The sequence below is a fragment of the Notechis scutatus genome, chromosome 1, assembly GCF_049901735.1.
Source record: "Notechis scutatus isolate UNSWTSFEM ecotype Mainland chromosome 1, rNotScu1.2, whole genome shotgun sequence".
In the NCBI taxonomy this organism is placed as follows: domain Eukaryota; kingdom Metazoa; phylum Chordata; class Lepidosauria; order Squamata; family Elapidae; genus Notechis; species Notechis scutatus.
The window spans coordinates 167,047,261-167,065,405 of NC_142009.1; the positions used below are offsets into that span (position 1 = coordinate 167,047,261).

General features: G+C 39.0%; 2 protein-coding genes across 16 annotated transcripts in view; both read right to left on the reverse strand.

Moving 5' to 3' along the window:
• RPE (ribulose-5-phosphate-3-epimerase) overlaps nt 1-9,636 on the reverse strand; it is a 53,797-nt gene extending 44,161 nt beyond the window's left edge. For 5 of the 6 annotated variants that reach the window (XR_015746511.1, XR_015746510.1, XM_087949707.1 and 2 more), the window contains exons 1-5: nt 9,483-9,636; nt 5,501-5,580; nt 3,193-3,332; nt 293-427; nt 32-118 (exon numbers count right to left, since the gene is read on the reverse strand). Coding sequence is in view for 4 of the 6 variants with exons in the window: in XM_087949707.1 (XP_087805833.1) it covers nt 32-118; nt 293-427; nt 3,193-3,332; nt 5,501-5,580; nt 9,483-9,604 (564 nt within the window). In the remaining 2 variants the exon portion in view is untranslated. The remainder of the gene's footprint in view (nt 1-31; nt 119-292; nt 428-3,192; nt 3,333-5,500; nt 5,581-9,482) is intronic. The other variant, XM_026673174.2, reaches the window with a different exon arrangement.
• Nucleotides 9,637-11,088: 1,452 nt separating this feature from the next.
• Nucleotides 11,089-18,145, reverse strand: part of UNC80 (unc-80 subunit of NALCN channel complex) — a 191,045-nt gene continuing 183,988 nt past the window's right edge. For all 10 annotated transcript variants that reach the window (XM_087949612.1, XM_087949606.1, XM_087949587.1 and 7 more), the window contains 2 exons: nt 14,027-16,778; nt 11,089-13,968 (listed from right to left, as the gene is read on the reverse strand). In XM_087949612.1, coding sequence (XP_087805738.1) covers nt 16,506-16,778 — 273 coding nt within the window. In that variant the 3' untranslated portion in view covers nt 11,089-13,968; nt 14,027-16,505. The remainder of the gene's footprint in view (nt 13,969-14,026; nt 16,779-18,145) is intronic.

An 18,145-nucleotide genomic window follows, 5' to 3' on the forward strand; every position in this document is an offset into this window, starting at 1 on the left:
TCATTTAATATGGACTATCTCTTAGTCTTACCTCCGCACATTTATGTATAGTATCTGGCCCTACGCCACCATCTACTTCAATATCCAAAGAAGGAAATTGAGTTCTCAGCCAGTGAACCTAATTAGCAATGCAGAAAGAACAACATCAATTAACAGGAGCACTAATTATTTTTCTTATAATATGCAAAAAGTAGACATCAATATATGGTATGAACATTCTCAATTAAAATGTTTTAAGATTCCCATTACTTTTTCATAATGCTGCGATTTTTGAAATAATTGGCAAACTTACCTTTGGCATCATATCTTCCATGAACTTTTGTCCACCAAAACCAGGTTCCACTGTCATAACTAAAGCCATGTCTATCTGATTGGCCCATGGTGCTAAAAAATCTACTGTGGTTCCTGGTTTGATAGCCAAACCAACCTAAAGAAGAAAAGGACCAAAATTTTAAAAGAACTTGTATCCTGAATCTTTTAGAAAAGAAACAAAAAGATTCAAAGTTATTCCCAACATATATTAGTAAAAAGCCCTGTCAAATAAACTTTCCAATGGCAAAGAAAAAAATAGATTACTTCCAATGTACAACTGCTAAGCCCGTTATGGCGAACCAAAGGCATGCATGCTGGAAGTGGCACGCAGAGCCATCTCTCTGGGCACGCTAGCTGTTTCCCATTGCTCTGGGTTCTGGGGCGCACTGGCCAGCTGGTCTTTGTGTGCGTGGGAGCTCCGGAAACTGGAAGAGCTTCCAGTTTCCACCGCACACGAGTGCTGGCCAGCTGGTCTTAGCGCACGCATGTGCGCCAGGGAGCTGTTCTGGTTTCCAGCACTGTCCCGCGCGCACACTCCCATTTCCGCATTCAGTGCCGAAAAGATTCGCCAACATGTACTAAGCTAATGTTTGCTTAATGTACTCAGGAGTTCAGAATTGTATGGACGCATCAGTCATAAACTTGTGATTAAACAGCATCACCCATTATAGTGATTGGTATGTATGTGCACAGTGTATGATTTCCAAGTATTTTAGTGTTTGGGCTCAAAGAAAAAAATCCATTGTTCTAAGTTTAAGACAAAAGGGGTGGGTCAATACATGTTGCTTTGAGTACTTTGACATTTGTGAAAGGGGGGTCCTTCTAAACCAGGGGTGTCAAACTGGATTTATTCGAGGGCCGGATCAGTATTGTAGTTCTCTGCGAGATGGCTGGAGGGGGGAGATGGGATAGATGCCTCCTGCAGCCAGAATGGGATGCAAGGGGTACTTGAGGGCTCCCCATGCCCCATTTTTGATCTGGATGGCCTACTGCAGCACCCTGGGTGGCCATTTTACTGCCAGAGACACTGTGGGCCGGTCCTTTGCTATTTCCACGCCAGCCCCACGGGCCAGATTTAAGCATCCCATGGGCCAGATCTGGCATGTGGGCTTTTGACTTTGACACCCCTGTTCTAAACTGTTCAGACCATATAGACATGGGGTAAATTGGTTTCATCTTTGCTGCTATGGGCTGGAGCTAGCTAAAAGGAGAACAGGAATCAGGGTGAAATGTTTTGTGTAAACATTCTAGAGCAGGGGTCTCCAACCTTGGCAACTTTAAGACTTGTGGACTTTGCTGGCTGAGGAATTCTGGGAGTTGAAGTCCACAAGTCTTAAAGTTGCCAAGGTTGGAGACCCCTGTTCTAGAGTACTCTTGTTGAGGTTCCCTTTTTAGAAATTCAGTTTCCAAAGTATACAATATACGTAACGTATATGTGTTACAGGTACTGTTCTGTGGTACAAATGCAGAATTATACTGATGTATAATTTTCACAAGTAGAGAAGTGTACTTTTGCAGTTGACAAGTTATTCATGAGCTGTGTTAAAGTGATTCTAGTGCTGTTTGCTCTGTTGGATTTAATTCTGTGGCTTTTAATGAGACATGCAAAATCATTGTCTTCTAACTTTTTATAGGTCAGATGATAAATAGCAAGCAGGGACTACTGTTCACTTACATTTGTGGCCTAAGATAACCAACTGGGAAGTAAAGTAAAAGGCTTGTTTTGAGTTATTGTGAATGATGGGACATTGAAAACTTTCAAGTGTTTGTTCCGGTCAAACAGAAATTTTCTGCAGGAAAACTGGCAGTTACTTTCTTGGGCCAGAGTGTAGTATTTTTTTCTGCATGGTTCCTGGTCTGAGCTTTGATTCCTATCGATTAGAAAATGTTTAGATCAGGGGTGTCAAATTCAAGGCCCGCAGGGTGCTTAAATCTGGCCCACAGGGCCAACCTGGAAATAGCAAAGGACCGGCCCGTGGTGCTTCTACTAGGGAAAATTGGCCGTGCACCCCATTTTGGCCGGTAGGGTGCTACAGGAGGCCGTACGGGCAAAAAAAAAAACAGGCTGGACATGCGTGCCCCGTTTTGGCCAGCAGGGTGCTGCAGTAGGCATCCATCCAATCTCCTCCCACACCCTTCCCCTCAGCCAACCTGCAGAGAACTACAATACTGATCCAGCCCTCGAAGAAATCCAGTTTGATCCCCCTGGTTTAGAACTAATTCCCACATTAACATAACGAAGGCAACTAGAAAAATAAAGTGCCTCATCAATCAGAGATATAAGAAGCCCTAGAATATAGAAGATCTAAGTCTATTATGTGACATCAGAGCTATGCGAGATTAAGGATTGTTTTACTGAAAGTGTAACACCTTAGCAGCCAATTTGTTACAGAGGTTAAAACATAAATGAGAAATAAGGAGACCATGAGTTCTAGATTCATCTTACGCACAAAACCAGTCACTTTTGGTGACCTTGAGCCATTACTTTTGTCAGATTTAGGAAGAAGGCAATAGAAAAACCACTTCTGAAAAATCTTGCTGAGAAAACTGCAGGAACCTGTCCAAGCTGTCTCCAAGAATTGGATACAACTAAACAGAAGGGGAAAAACAGATTTCTGCAATACAATGTATATTTTTTTGGTATTTTAAAGGAATAAGGAATAAGAGTATTAATAGAGATATAATGTAGGAAAAGGAGTGGCAGAACCTGGGAGTGGTATTAAAAGAGGGATCAGCCTAGAATCCTTATGTAACCACAACAGAACTAAGTCCAGGCCCCCTTCTCTTGAACTCCACTGACCCTTAATCTACCCCAAAGCAGGTGCTAACCATTCGTTGAAAAGAGGAGTTACTAAATTTTAACAATTCCAAACCTCTCACCTTCATTCCATTTTCTCTTATATCTTTGATGAGGGCCCCTGGATTATCAGTAGCTTCTATATGAAAGGTATACTGATTTGCACCGGCTACAGCCATAGGCTTTACCCACTGTTCTGGTTTAGCAACCATCATATGCATATCTAGAAAGAATAAAATAAGATCAGAAGCACAAATTACTGGATTGCATATTTTCTGAATCATTCAACCAGAGGACAGTCCCAATTTATAAATCATTGTCTGTCACGGTTTTTGATATAAAAGATATTAGGAGCCAGCGGTAAGCTTTTAGCACTCAGTACCCATGTACATACATATCTAGTAGGCTTTCCCCCTCAAATACTAACATATCAATCTGTTTGGGGGGTTACTAATGCCTTAAATTTTTTAAAAAAAACTTGTTAATATGTTTTTCGCCTATCATTCCGAAATTTCTGATGGCAATGATACTTGCCTGGACACCTTGTTTTGTTGTTATTAGAGCTGCTCACAACCCTTGCTTGTGCCACCGGCATGCCATCTAGTGAGGGGAACCCCTTACCACCTCAACTTATGGCCTCTTCCTCTTTTCCAAGAAGTCCTGACCAATGGTGGGCTGCAACTGGTTTAACAACCAGTTCTGTGAGTGTGCAGCATTCAAAAAACACCACTTTGAATCTCAACAGCTTGCCTTCTAGGGCAGCCTCGGTAAGTAGAACAGTTGTGCTGTGCAAATCAGCTGAGCTGAGAAAGATGGAAATATAGGGCAGGATAGGGCAGGGGTGGAACTACCGGTCCGAACCAGCAGCAGCCCACCACTGGTCCTGACCAATGAAGAACCCCAGAACCCACTAGAGCAGCAAGGCTTGCTCTCCAAGAAGTGTTTTAATTATTTAAACAAGTAATTAATTATATGATCAATGATGATTCAATTTGTGCTATAATCAATAGGAAAGGCTGAGCTGTAACCACCATATTAGTATCATTTAATTTCTGCACATCCATGGAAAATAAAAATAGAGCTGAAAGCAACCCAGAAGTTTTTTTAAAAAAATAGTAAAATTCTACTCCTTGAAAAAAGGTTTCTCGCCCCTCCTTTAAGTCTGTTCTGAAATGGACTCCAGAAACAACTAGGAAAGAGAAAGGTAAGTCTGGGAATGTCAGAAGCTGCAGCAATACTGCTTTACTAAAATCCATTTTAAAAAGGAGTGCTTATGTGTTTAAGTAAATAAGGGGCAACAGGTCTAGCTAGATTTAAAAATGGGCAGTCATGATTGTTGTGCCCACTGGTACTATACTTACCTCAGATTAATATTTAACAGAATAAACAAAATATTAAATACAATATTGATTATAAACAGCAAACCCCTAAATCCAAATCATTTCACTTTTTTGCAATCCCCTCACCTTAAGAACAATTTGTTTGAGCCTTCTCTTTCATACCGTAGTAACGAAGAAAACTGATATGTCCACCACATTTTAAACAAAATATATATAGTAGCACATATTAGCAGAGATCTCTAACATACACTAATGTTGCAAAGGAATAGATTGTATTGTCACCGTTTTCCTTACATGCAAACATTCAAAGGTGTGCTAGACTGAGTGAATCACCTATTATTAAAGTACCATCTGCTGCAAGAGTTAAGATAGCTTCCTTGAAGGCTGCCTCATGTATTTCTGTTTGTATAGCTGTATGGGGAAGAGTCCCTGGGGCCTCATGAAGCGAAGTCATATACAGGAAAAGGAAAAGGCAACCTCTGAATCTTTCAAATAACATGGCTCCTGTTAGGCCTAGAGGAGAGGCTCTTCAGATATGCTAACATATTGTAAAAAACAGCCTTTTGGATGCTTTAAACCAGGGGTCCCCAACTGCCGGTCCGCTGACCGGCACCGGGCCGCGGAACAAGCCTTACCGGGCAGCTGGTTGCTGGGCGCCGCCATCTTTTTGGTAAAAAAGCAATTTTTCAAAAGATGAGTGGCGTTATGCTGGTGAGCTTTTCCGGTAGAAAGCCATTTTCTACCCGAAAAAGCTCACCAAGCGCTAGCGCCGCTATTTGACGAAAATCACTTCCGTGACGCACCGGAAGTGATTTTTCGTCAAAAGATGGCGGCGCCCAGCTGACGCCGAACTGGCCGGCGCCCAGCTGACGCCGAACCGGGCCACAGCGCCGAAAAGGTTGGGGATCCCTGCTTTAAACCATCTTCAGATGGCACTTCTTCCACATCTTATGCACAATTCTACAGCTCAAAACAATATTGAAGTAAGAAGAGGATAATTCTAATTCAAAACCTAACATTAACCTAAAATTAATAAAGAATAACAGCTTACCAAAAAAGGACTGCTGACCCAGCTGCTTCCGAAGGCTCTCTACAACAGGATGACCAAAAGTTATGTTTGGAACAAAATGCCTATCCAAATGGGGAAAAATAACAAATCCACTGTGAAACAATTTTTGCTGGACTATTTCAGTGTATGCACAATATTAAATAATTAACTAGCAATTAATGTACTCATTAAATACTAATAAAATGCCCTGTTTTGACTGAAGAGAAAAGATCCTTAGCACTGAAAGGACCTTCAGCCAATGGCAGCAGTTCATATTTGTGGTGGAATCCCAAACTGGAGGGAGGGGTTAAGGGGGACAAGCTTGGAGTTCTTGCATTGCCACCTGCAGAATGCCACTCAAGGACTGGAAACCAAGGCAATCACCCTATGCAGAATGAGATCTGTCTATGTTGAATTTTATTCTAAAATACATATTGACAAAGAAGTTTGGGACTGCAACTTGCAAAGAAGTTTGGAACTGCAACTCCTATTTTCAGTAATCTCCTATTCACAGTATTATATAGCTACAATCTACAGTTTTAATTATATATATCATCAGTCTCATATTCCATTGAGTTTTAATGGAATTATTTTGCAATGTGTTTGTAAGATACAGATACCCAGTTCCCAAACTTGGTAGATCTCTCTCCTTTGTAAATCATGGCTAATAGAGTTATTAATATTTTACATCAGTTTTTTGCCAATTATATTTTTAACTATTTGAGCTATTGCAAGAGAAATCTTTCCTCTAAACTGAGGAAAGGCAGTACACACATTTAAAATGTCTTCTGACTCCATAGTTTAATTCACATGCATCAACAGCATCTAAAAGTCCTAAGAAATTATCAGTACTGAAATATATTTTGATTGACTCTAAACAGATATTTTACCATATTTTACTGACAATTAGAATATTAGTTATTTGAAATAAAGAGCTATAATACACTGTGTGCACAATTATTAGACAAGTTGCGTTTTTGAGGATTAATTTTATTATTGAACAACTTCAGTGCCCTTAGTCAATCCAAAATGTTAATAAATCCCAAACCTGGATATTTAAGAAAGTAAAAGTGAAGTTTTGGCTTTCTTAGGAGAATATCTATGTGCGTACAATTATTGGGCAAGTATTAGTGTGCAGAATTGTCATGCAACTAAATGAAAAAAATGAAAATTTGCCCACCTCTTTTATTTGCATCTGTTAAACTGAGAATAATAAAACTCAAAATGTACAAATAAATATTTCTGACATTTCACACACACACTCACACAAACACAAAATCAGTGAGCAATATAGCCATCCTTCTTTCAATAACAGTCATAAGCCTTCCATTTATGGAGTCTGTCAGTTTCTTAATCTGTTGATGATCAACTTTTTGCGCAACCACAGCCTCCCAGACACTGTTCAGAAAGGTGTACTGTTTTCCTTCACTGTAAATCTTCCATTTAAGAAGGGCCCACAAGTTCTCAATAGGATTTAGGGGCAGGTGAAAAGAGGGCCATGTCATTCTTTCATTTGTAAGGCCTTTACTAGCTAGCCATACAGTGGAGTACTTCAATGCATGCGATGGAGCATTGTCCTGCATAAAAATCATGGTCTTCTTGAAAGATGCAGACTTTTTCTTGTACCACTGCTTGAAGAAAGTGTCTTCTAAAAATTGGCAGGTTTGGTAATTGAGTTTGAGTCCATTTTCAACCCAAAAAGATCCAACTAGTTCATCAATATTACAAGCCCATACCAAAACCCCAGCTCCACTTTGCTGAGGAGTTGAAGTGGAGTTCTGTGCCCTTTACTGATCCAGCCACGGGCCCATCCATCTGGTCTGTCAAGTCACTCTCATCAGTGCATTAAACTTTGAAAAATCTGTCTTCAGATTTTCATCTGGCTCAGTCTTGCCATTTCAACTGATGTGTCTTATTCTATAGTGGCCAGGTTTCAGTCTTCCTTACTTCCTTACAATGCTGTGTCTCTGAGCACTGAACACCTTATACTTCTAGGGCACTGCAGGAAGGTTGCAGTTTTGTAATATGACCGCACTGGAAGATAATGGGCCCCTGGTTCCTTCATGTTTTATTCTCAAATCTTTGGCAGTTAATGTGTGTCTTTTTTTTCCTCAACATTTCTTGCGGCCCTATTGACTTATTTGCAACAAAACATCTGATGGTTCTGTGATCATGCACCAATATCCTAGCAATTTCAAGAATACTGCATCCCTCTGAAAGACTTTTTACAATTTTTGACTTTTTAGAGTCAGTTAAATCTCTTTTTGGGCCCATTTTGCCTGAGGAAAAGAAGCTGTTTAATAATTATGTAGACCTTGATATAGGGTGTTGATCTCCTCAGGCCATACCCTCCCTCATTACACAAATATACATCATCTGATATGCTTGTATCCACTAAGCATTCAAGTTCATACAAACTGGGAACTATGCATTAAAAATGATATGGTCAAAATACTCACTTGCCTAATAATTGTGCACACAGTGCATAATAGATATTATTTAACAGAAGACTAGTTATAGGTCCTGAAGATCTTACAGGCAGAATAATTGAACACAATATTTTTCCTGTTTATTGGACATTACAAAGAATATTAGCTGTCAACTCCATTATATTGAATATTTAACATGATGGAGGTGATATACATGACATGGGTTTGGCCTCTATTGCCAGTGTTGGTTTAATATCCATAAATTTATTGTTATGGTTCTGGGAAGAGTAATATGATTCAAAGATATGAATCTGAATTGTATAACAATTTGGACTTTATCAATGTATGGGATTTCTAAGCATGGGACATAGCAAAATATTTGACTAATAAAAGATTTGTTCATTTATTAGTTTGTTTTAAAACTAAACTAAATAAATACAGGTTTCCCCTGTGCTATGGACTTTATATGATACAATAATAAAAAAATAAAATATGGGGCCAAATATTAAACAATTTGACTTGTTTTCTAGGTATTTCAAAACTAAAAGTTCTCTTTTATCGTAGTTCATTTGAGTACAAAGATGTACTGTAGCCCAATTACACACTTTCTTTCCTAAAATTAGTTAACTTAGAAAGGATTGGCATTTTGACTTTTGTATGCCAGCTGCAGGTGGCCATAAAGTTAAATATTACATGACAGTTCATCTAGACACAACAATTCAGCAGTCTGCTTGAAGAGGGGGGGGGGTCCCAGAAAAGTAATCCAGCAGGTGAGAGGTATGGATGAGTGCCATGGGTAGGCACTAGGGAGCAAGTCCAGGTGCTACAGGTGGGTGGATGAAAAAGCAGTGGAAGCAACTTGCAACATCCTGCCAGCTTCTCTATTGACTGTTTGTGGCAAGTCAGCAAGGAAGGTTGCAAATGATGACCTCGTGACTGGAGGATGGTTGCAATGGCTGCAACTTTGCAGGCTGTTCATTAAGTCCCCCTTGCTCAGGGTTGTCATAACTTTGAACAGTGGCTGAATGAGGGCTTGTAACCCAAAAATGCTTCCAGGAAGTAGTCTGCATTATCTTTCCTCAAGTTCCAGACACCCTAACAAAGCACTGCTAACAAAATATTGCTTTCCTGGAAACAAAGTAGCCAAGCAAAGTGATGATAGTACCGACTCTCATGGCTAACGATCAGTTGGCAAGACCCCTCCTCTCTCCGCAGCTCTTCACGTGACTTAGGGCTGTTATGATGCAGGCAGCCCCCCCCCCTTCCATCCCAGCATAAACCTGCTGGCACTGAACATGCCAGGAATGTGCTGCTTGTTTCACAAAACAGCGAAGATGTCGTCTGACTGACCGAAAATGCTGTAAAGCACTATGGAGCGGTATATATAAGACTAAGTGTCTAAGCCGCCCAGAGCCAATCAGAAGGGCAACCTCTTCGCCCTCTCCCCACCATCCCGACCTTCATCTACTACTACCACAGAGCCGAGCCGATTGACAGGCGTCGGCCGCCTCCGCGAGGGAGGGAGAGACCCTGTCCCCGGCCCTCGGGCGAGTTACCCGTCCATTACATCCAGGTGCAGGTAGTCTGCGCCGCAGTCCATCATGCGCCTGCATTCGGCTCCCAGAGCCGCCAGGTCGCTGTTCAGAATGGAAGGACCTATCCGGCACCCCGACGCCATAACTATTTCTCGGAGGTCCAGAAGCGGAACTCACTCCGACCCGGAAGGAACTCGGCCTTCGCCGGTCCGCGGAAGACGGTTTTGTTGGGAAATGTAGTTTTCCTCTTCTTTGAAGGTCTGGCTTTGAAAATGGGCGCCTAGGCGTCAGGGGGAGTTCACCTGCAAAACGTTAACCGTGAATTAGTCTACTTGGTTCAGCTGGGGAATCCCGAAAATTAATAACCTTGATTTGTAGGTCAGCGTCTTATGTGGAGCCAGTTATTGTTAGGCCTTTCAAGCTGTTTAGACCTCGGGAAGCCCCAAAAGGGAGGACGAACCGACCACCTTATTTGTCTTCTCCGTGCGAATAGTGAAAATAATTGCAATTGCGTTGCGGACACTTAATTTCGAAATCTAAATCTGGATATGCATGGTGCGCATGTCAAGATTAGTTTCAAGAGAGAAAGATAGCAAGTCTCAAGAGATTTTGGTCTGCGATGGGATATACTGGGTATCTTGCTGGTTTATGTGCAGTTACGAAATCACCAGTAATTGTGTCAATTCCAAGAAATTACTGGGGGAAAATTGAGATTTTGGCGTTTTGCATAGATTCAAACATTAGCAACCAAAAGACTTCATCTGGTTTCAAGATGGTCTTCTATACAATTGCAAACTTTCTAGCATCTGAATAGGAAAAACATGAAGCACTTATATCAACATCAAATACATTGTCTAGGTTATCATCAGTCTAGATAAGGGGAGTGTGTTTGTCAAAATTATTTGTTTCATAAAAATTCGGCAGTATACATGATAATTTTCAGGGGAAAAAAATAATTTTTAAGTTTGAACTGAAACAATTTTTAAATTGGGAATAATTCCAAAAATTATAAATGAAAAGTATCACAATCTTTTGGCTAAGATCAACTGATTAAAGTAGATGCTGATAGAGCCCAATCCTGGAAAAGTGAAACTTCTGACAAAACAAGATTGGGAGATCAAAATAGTTTAATATGCAACAATGACAAAACTGATTCAGAAATTGCTTCCCTATGAAGAATATATTACAAGGCAGATTTAAACATGTAGAATTGGTTTCTAGAAAGAGTCAAGAAACTAAAAACATTAAATGACTTAAACAGAACAAAGGTCTCCAGTGCTTTATATTAAATACTAAAAGCATAGCATAAATATTTAATGTGTGCTTAGTGGCTGGAGAAAAAGAAGGGAAGTGGAAAATGTGTTACTAAATTCTTCACAATTTTTTAATTTATGCTTTATTTTTCCTTCTGCCTTTTGTTCATTCAGTTTTGTTCTCTTAAGCTTATGGTATGTTAAAATTTAATTTTTTATGAATTCAATAAAATTGGAACTGTCTGAATTGTACACATAAAATACCTTTCCTTAAGCAGAATCAGGATTGTGCAAAGCCCCATGCGTGGAAGTCACATAAATCTTAAAATTATTTATCACCATCATAAGTACAAAAATATCTTCAGGCATAATGATGTATTTGTAGACAATTTATTTATGCATTTTCAAACAAACTATTATAATCTCTTTCATAAACTTAATTCAGACATTTCTATAGTTTATTTTATCCTTCATCTTTGGTCATCTGGTGCACTTTACAAATCTATTAACAGTTTAATTCTATCTCTTGATCTCATAGTTTTAAACAAATTTTATTTTAACTTTCAAGTGGGGTTTCATTTCCATTTTTAATTAAAAATTAGCTTTTAATGTGTACAGATTGATTTTAAGATTCATATAAATAAACATTTTTTCAATTTCAATATATTTTTTCACTAGTTAATTATGGCAAAATAGCCCTTCTTTCACTTCTTAAATATAGCATATATCAATGCAAAGATAACATTCCTGTTATTATCCTGAGATCATTTATTAACCATATTCATTGCTGTAAACAATGGAAACATTTTATACCTTATCCCTTGGTAAATATTTTGAAATACAGAATTTCTTTGGCAATTAAAGTATTCATTAAATTGAAATCTTTGCAGATAAAGCTGTTTTGGACATTTAAAATTATTTGTCTCTGAAGACAGTGCTAATTTATATTTTTGAATGCCAATTCTTCCTTTTAAAATTGTAAAATTCTACAGAAGTTATAATCAAACCAAGCTTTAATATTTCTTGGGAACCCTACAGCAGCATTCTTCAAACATATCTGATGGCATTCTTATGCATGTATATATAAACATGAATACTGCAACATTCAGCACTGCTATGGTCACGTTAAGAAAAACACACATATATGCTGAGATTATATAAATTAGCAAGACAATAATGTTCCCTTTCTATAAAACTGGACAAGGATTGGGCACTGCTTGAAAAAATATTGGGAGGCACATGTTGAAGGAGGAATTTACAGGAAACTTGGGATTATGGCTGTAATTTCATAACTTGATATCACAGGTTTTTTAGAAAGGGACATAATATTTTAATAATGCCAATAATATGTTAATATAAAAATCTAAAACAACACATTTAAAAACAACAACACTATTCACACATAAGGCCTCTTAACACTAAGCAAAATTAAGTTTCTTCATAGCAGATACATATTTATCAGTATAGCAATGGAGGAAAGCAATAAATTCTTGTTGAGTACAATTCTATGTGCCTTTAGTACAATGCAACTAAAAAAATTGCACAAGAAAAACACATGCTTCTATCAGTAAATTGCTTGAGCAATCATAGCTATTTCAGGCTATTTTTTTTAAATGTAATTTTAAATTTCAACTTAAAATTACAATAGGCATATTTTTAAGGTTTTATTATGGCTTGCTAAAATGGATTCAGTACTTTACTCTGGGTCACACTAAAAATGAAATGTAATAACTGACTTTGATACAGAGATTCACAGTCATTATTGTTCCTAAAAAGTTATTTTCAATATGTCTTATTTGTGTTCTGTGCATTCATACATATATGAGATATACCTTCTACAGTAGCCAAAAGAGAGGTTTCTAGAGCTTTGTAGGATTAGGTGAAAAGTCTTTTAGTGTGTTTATTCCTCAGTATTGATGGCCTCTTCCCATTTCCTTTTGACTGTTTTAATAGAACAATCAACATTCATCTCCTTAGCTTTCATTTAATATGGTATATTCACATTTTACAGTGAAAATCAATTATTTGAAAAGATAGGGAATGCCATAGATATGCCATGTTTCCCTGAAAATAAGACCAGGTCTTATTTTCTTTTGACACCCCCTCCCAAATGGCTAGGGCTTCTTTTGGGGGATGTCTTCATTTTCCTCCCCCATGTACCAGTAGGAGGCAGGGGGGCAAGTGGTCCCTTGCGCCAGTTGCCTGAAGGGTCACAGCAGGCCATCCACGAAGCAGCTGCTTTGTGGGTACCGCTCAGACCGCCGCCTCCAGCAAGCATGGCTACTTTTGCAGCCGCAAAGCAGCAGGAGGCCAAGCAACACGCTCCACACGTTGCTTGGCCTCCTCATTGCTTGCAGTGCAGACTGCACGAGGTGAGAAGATAAGACTAAGGGGGAGAAAGGGTGGAGAAACTTGCCCCATGTGCCCCATACGCTCTCACCTAATGGTCGCATCTGCCATCCATGCAGAACAGCCTCGTGGCCGCTCCAGCAACCCTACCCACTGCGCCCCTTTTTCTGTTAATGGCAGCCACAAAAAAAGCAGTAGGCCCAGCAACACGCCCCACGCACTGCTTACCTAACAGTGTGATGGTCACACCAGGCCATCCCACCATCCATGAAGCTGGTAGTCTGTGCTGAGTTTGAGAAAAGACTGGCAGGCAGAAAAATCCCCCTCCCCATTTTCTTGCCATTCGTCAAAAAGGCTCCATTCCAAGCCATCATTGTTGCAATCCTGGGATAGAGTGAAGGCTCAGAATGGAGCCTTTTTGGTGAACAGCAGAAAAATGGGGAGGGGGATTTTTCTGCCTGCCAGTCTTTCCTCAAGCTCAGCAGAGACTGAAGAGAGGATAGCAGGCAGAAAAATCCACCTCCCCATTTTTCTACTGTTCGCCAAAAAGGCTCCATTCTGAGTCTTCAGTGTTGCAATCCTGGGATACACTGAAGGCTCAAAATGAAGCTTTTTTGGCAAACGGCAGGAAAATGGGGAGGGGGATTTTTCTGCCTGTCATCCTTTCCTCAAGCTCAGCACAGATGGATATCCCTAACACACATCCCGAGCCTTCAGCATTGCATTCCTGGGATGTACGTCCTTTTCTCAAGTGACATTTGATCACTTGAAAGGAACAGAGAGAAGGAATGAGAGGCAGCTCCCGGCCCTTGCTGGCTCAGCTGATCTGCGGGTCCAATTAAGGGGCTGAGCAGCCATAAGGTGACTGGGGAAGGGCTGCCTCCTGTGCTGGCCATGCCCACCTCCTTCACTAGGGCTTATTTTGGGGGTAGGGTGTATATCAGACCCATCCCAAAAAAAAACCTTCACTGGGGCTTATTTTGGGGGCAGGGTGTATTTTCGGGAAAACATGGTAGTAGCCACAAAATCAATCTTTCCATCTCCCAGAATCGAAATGACTGCCCCCACCCAGCCAGCATAGGTTTTTTATTCATCCCTAGTCCTACACACATAGTTGGATTGATGGACCTCACACATATGATGGAAGGAGTTGCTTATGTCACTTTACCTGGACTATGCCAAAGTCCCTTCCAACTCTGTTATTCTATTATCTGTTTTCAAGGTCATTTCAAAGACGACAAAGAACCACATTTAGAGCATGCATGCTACAAAAATGCATGCCCTATCTAAAAATTTTCTCCCTCAACTAGAAGTTTTCAACATGAACTGTATTCAGCTATATCAACATATGTATAAATGCACATATAGCAGTACATGTTTATTTCCTTCAAATAGAAAGTTGTTACTGATAAGTATTTATGTAAAATGTTCGTACACATGTGTACTTGATAGCTGCAAAGTCACTTCCTTATTATAGATATTCAGTGTCCATCAGTTCATCTGAAACCTTCATCACAGGCAGAAAACCAGAAACTCAGACAAAAAATAAATAAATAAAGAGAAAAAGAAAAATGATTTTTTTTAAAGAAAAAAAATCGCACAAGTTTCCCATGGGACAAATGTATCCAACACACTTCTATTACAAGCAGAAAGTACTACTGTGAGTTTGAGATAAAAAAGGTAGTAAAACCTATTTCATTCTATCATCATGTGGACATATATAAACCAGCCTTCCCCAACACAGTGGTGTTTCACGGACTGGAAATTGTCCCAATATCTTTAGCTGGCCCCAAGTTAGGGAAGGCTGCATTAAACCTTTTAAATATATATCTATATCTATATACACATATTTACATAATGCACCTAAACATAAAATATTTTTGACTACCATTAAACTCTTATTCACTTTATATACAATAATTCAGTAAATATAAGGAATATAAATTTACAAAAGGAAGTATGTTTCTTGAAAAATGATTCTTCAATCTTCCAAAGCCAGTGAGAACCCCAATATAGAATTAAATCAAATCATAGATTTAGCAACACTTAAAAAGTGGTATACAGTTATATTAACTTTAACAATAACAACAGTGAAAGCAGCACACCCCAGCATGTAGAGGTTAGATTGGTTTAAAGCAATGGGAGTTAATAAGAACAGTAAAAACTTTAATTTTGCCAAATCTTTTTGCTGCATAGCTTCAAAAAACCAACCCCAGCTAATTTATAATTAAATTTTTGCTTCTTATGATAGGCTATATGTATGGCTGACACTACATCCAATTTAGAACCTTTAAACATTAACTAAATAAAGTTATTAATTTATAGCAACATGACATCAGAATATAAAGGTTACTATTTACTTGAACATTAATGATTACATTCATATTCAGATTGCAAATCATCCATTGGATATATAGTTCAAACAGAGAAATAATGCATATATGTTATGTTTTTTTCACAGATTCACAAACACCTGCAGACTTATATAGGTGTGAAAATAAATTGTGTCCTATAGCTGATTGAAATATAGAGTCATGAAATTTTCCTGTAGCATGATTGCTATTAAGGTTTGCGATAAATATACTCTGTGTATCTGTTTCCCATCTAGATTACAAAAATAAACTTTAAGATATTAAGGTAAATATCAAGTAAAAGCCTTCTAAAAGATCATGCTCATTTTCTGCCTGTCATGTTTAATGTAATATTTTATTGGAGAGTCTAAGAAGCAGAAAATTCCAATAAGTTCTGTGTCTAAGAACATTCCAAGTTATTCTTCAATCTTACAGTGTGTCCTGAGTCTAACTAGATCTGTGATGGCGAACCAATGGCACGCGTCCCACAGGTGGCACGCAGAGCCATTTATGCTGGCACGTGAGCTGCAGGCAAACTTACCTCACTGCGCATGTGAGCGCTTCACAGCTGATTTTCGGCCAGTTTGAGGCCTTTTTTGGCCCCCCAGAGGCTTGAGGAAGGCTTCTGCAGCCTTTGCAGGCAGAAAAATTGGCCTGTTTCGTCACTTCTTGTAATACCGGAAGTGATGAAACAGGCCTATTATTTGGCCTGCAAAGCCTGCAGAGGCCTTTTTCAAGCCTCTGGGAGGCTGAAAAAGGCCTCAAACCAGCCAAAAAAATCAGCTGTGAGGCGCATGTGCAGGGGGCGTGGGGGGACATATGCATTGCATTCTGGGTGCTGGCATGCGAGAACGAGCACGCAAGTGCACACACAATTTTTGGCACAGGAGCCCCAAAAGGTTAGCCACCACTGAACTAGATCTTCCAAAGGCATTACTTAAAAATTATGAAATATATTAACCCGCCAATAAGATATGAGATATCTCTCATTGTTTATAAAGTGCTCTTTCTTAACTTACATTACTTATAGAGAGCTATGGAGATTAGAGGAAAGTCTCTGCTTCCTCTATTGTACTTCTGTTTCTTTCAAGTCAAACATGTGATTCATCCAGGACAACATCAGTTTGCCCCATCTCAACTTGTGTGAAGTTGAACTGGCTGGAAAGAAGGGGATTCTCCATTCCATTGTCTTCACTTATATGAAGCACGGTATCTTCATGCTGCAATAAACTGGTTGTTTCTAAGCCTGTAAAGTCCTCAGCGTCAGAAAGCTGTGTAGTTGGAGAAGTACTATGAGCAAGTGCTGGCTTTTGCTCTGAATCCTCCTCGTTTTTTGTATCCTTTCCAGAAGCAAGTGTCTCAATCTGAAATGAATAGAAGTGGATTTATTTATTGATTAATTAATTAAATTCATTGGCCTACCATCTTGCCACAGGGGAATTCTGGGCAGCCAATAAATCTATGAATATGGATCCATAATATTTTATCACAATAACACACGCACGCACACGCACACACCCCTCTGGGTAGCTTATATCTGGAATTGTCCAAGAGTTCCCTTGAGATAGTGGTAGCCTGGGTAATGCAAGTCACTATAGAATGGCAGATAGATGGAAACTTTATTGTAATTAGAGGCTATCTTTTTCCACACGTAGCAAACTCCTTTTTGGAAATTGTTACAAAAATTTACCATAATAACTTTTTTAGTGATAGGGAATTCTATAGTTCATCTTTCCTCAAGTAAAAGACAAGCATCATTGAACTGTTGGCAGGAAAAATGATGAAAGGAAACACTAATAGCACTGGCCATCATTGGCATCTATTTGAAATGGGAGAAGGAGACTGGCAAGTCACCAATACTTAAATCTATTGGGTTGGATGATCAAATACTACTGGAATCCTGCCTAGTTCATACTTGTCCTCCATTCTTACCCAGGTCGGAAAGGTCTAACCAGCAGAGATCATGAAATGTAACTGCATCATATCTGCCTTCCCACTTTAGAAGATATTAGCTGATCAGAGCCACTAATTTTTATTTGCCTTTTAAATAATCTTATCTCCTTTTCTTTTTTTCATTTTACAGGGCTTAACCTGTTCTAACTACCCCAGGTACACTCTCAAAATACAGCCGAAAATCTAAGCACATTTCTTTTTTCTCTTTCTCCCTCAGCCATTACCCTATTCTTTATTGAGAATACAGCACAATTATACTTATTATAAATTTATTAATAAAATATGGTCAACTGCCAGCAATTAAAAAAATAAAACCAAACAAATGGAAATGAAAAAACAGGATAAAAGCGAGAGGGCGAGAGCAAGCTGAAGAATAACAGATCTGATAACAAAATATCAATAGTATTAGGACTAAACTAGTACTTTCCTCCTGATTTTGATAGTCACTTTTAATAATTTTTAAGGATACATCTTATTTATATAAAATCGGTTCTAATCTACATTACTATATTCCCTTCCAAATGAAATTTAAAAATACAATTCTGGAAAAAAGCAAAGAACTATAACTTCTTTCACTCCCTCTGCTTGCTACCTTGGACTACCTATCTTATTTCCTTATTTTTCTTCATTCCATCCTAAATGCTACAAGTTTGCTTTCTAACCAATTCTATTTCCTATATCAAGAGCTGCTGGTGCCTATTTTAAAGGATGACATGGAGTGCTAGAGCAAGAGTGGATCCTGATGGACAATTTGAGAAAAGTTACGTTAAGTCTTACT